Here is a 1,591-nt window from a genome sequence, read left to right on the forward strand (position 1 = left end):
AATCATGACAACTATTTGCTGAAACAGTTTCAACACATTGTGCAATAGCATAGATTGATTGTGTCTTTGTTGCTGCATAGTAATTAGGGATTTTGGGTGTTGCTATTTGTAGCTTGTTTAGCACTTGTTTTACTTCCTCACTAAAATCATCCTTATTGGTTTCTCCCTTTGAAGTTTGATTTCCACAAAGAATACCATTGACACCACGAATGGCCTCAGTGAAGAAGCTGAATGGTCCATATCTAAAAACAATTTCAACTCTATATTAAATAATTCATCTTAATCTGACCTTAATTTAACTATTGTCGGCAGAAAGTTTCGGAATGTATATACATGACATGATTGGTATTATTAATAAAAGACTTGATGGGCTTGTTTTTCAATTATTAACTCCTCTTATTTTTAAATTTGATTGATCAACCAACTTAGTAATCAACAGTAAATTAGAAAAACTCTTTGAACCAATAATTTTTAGTTAGTATTTTTGGACATTATTTTATCAGTACAAAGATTAAATATGAATGTAAAAATTTTAATTGATAAGAAGAAACAATATGAATGGTTATATTTTTAATAATTTTTAAGTAATAATTTTTTTTTGTTTACTTAATTTTTTTTATAATATTTTTTTATTTGTCTTATACTATTTTTTTTTTTTTTAGAATTCACTAAGAATCGAATTCTATATCTTTTAGAATTAGAATGATATCATATTATGATACTATTCTTTTTAAAAGTTTAAACTGATAGAATCGAAGACAATATAAATAATTATATGTCTAACATCGCATATAACTAATATTTCTTATTTGTTGTTTATAATACGAGTTTTGTAGAAGAATGATAAAATGGATGTGTACGTGGGGTGGTATATATATACGAATACCTGAGGGAGCACCCATCGTATACTAGATGGGAACTAATCCCACCGGAGCAACTAAGGATATCTGCAGTGGCAGCGGCGACGCAGGCGGCGCAATCGGTGTTAGAAAGGTATCTTCTACATTGGAACATGCCATATATAGTGTCATCTCCCATAACATTATGTGAAGTGCCAAAGTAGTTCTTTCTTGTGCTTTGGTTTCTGAGGTCTTCCAATGTTGCATTTAGAATCTTCTTGAAGTTGATCGACCTGGTTGGGCCCAGCTTTCCGCAAGCCTTGATTAGTGAATTGATTTGAGGGTCTCCTAGGGCTCCTTCGAACATTAATAATAATAAGGTCCACCATGACCAAAATTTGAAGATCAAGGCCAGGACCTTGAGTAGTGATAATGGTGATGATTTCAACATTATTACTATTTTTTTTTTTAATGTTTATGCAATAAGAGTACTTAGAATTTGAGTGGGATATGGAATATGGTTTCATGGTTGTTTCTATTTGTATGTGTATGTGAACATATATATATATAATTTTGATAGATTGTGAGTGTAAAATAATTTTATATGTGTATTTAATTAGGTCATAATTATAATAATCTTTTATAAAAATATAATTAAATTGTTAGAAAAATGTTTTTTTTTTTTTGATAAATATGTTGAGTAATGTTAAAAAAATAATGATGTTATGTATATATGTGTACGTAAAAAATTA

The 1,591-nt window shown here is 29.0% G+C and overlaps 1 protein-coding gene across 1 annotated transcript in view; it reads right to left on the reverse strand.

Annotated features, from left to right (window-relative positions):
- Nucleotides 1–1,038, reverse strand: part of LOC107644200 (cysteine-rich receptor-like protein kinase 2) — a 10,978-nt gene extending 9,940 nt beyond the window's left edge. The window contains exons 1-2 of the mRNA XM_016348017.2: nt 887–1,038; nt 13–242 (exon numbers count right to left, since the gene is read on the reverse strand). Coding sequence (XP_016203503.1) covers nt 13–242; nt 887–1,038 — 382 coding nt within the window. The remainder of the gene's footprint in view (nt 1–12; nt 243–886) is intronic.

This window comes from Arachis ipaensis, chromosome B01, assembly GCF_000816755.2.
Source record: "Arachis ipaensis cultivar K30076 chromosome B01, Araip1.1, whole genome shotgun sequence".
In the NCBI taxonomy this organism is placed as follows: domain Eukaryota; kingdom Viridiplantae; phylum Streptophyta; class Magnoliopsida; order Fabales; family Fabaceae; genus Arachis; species Arachis ipaensis.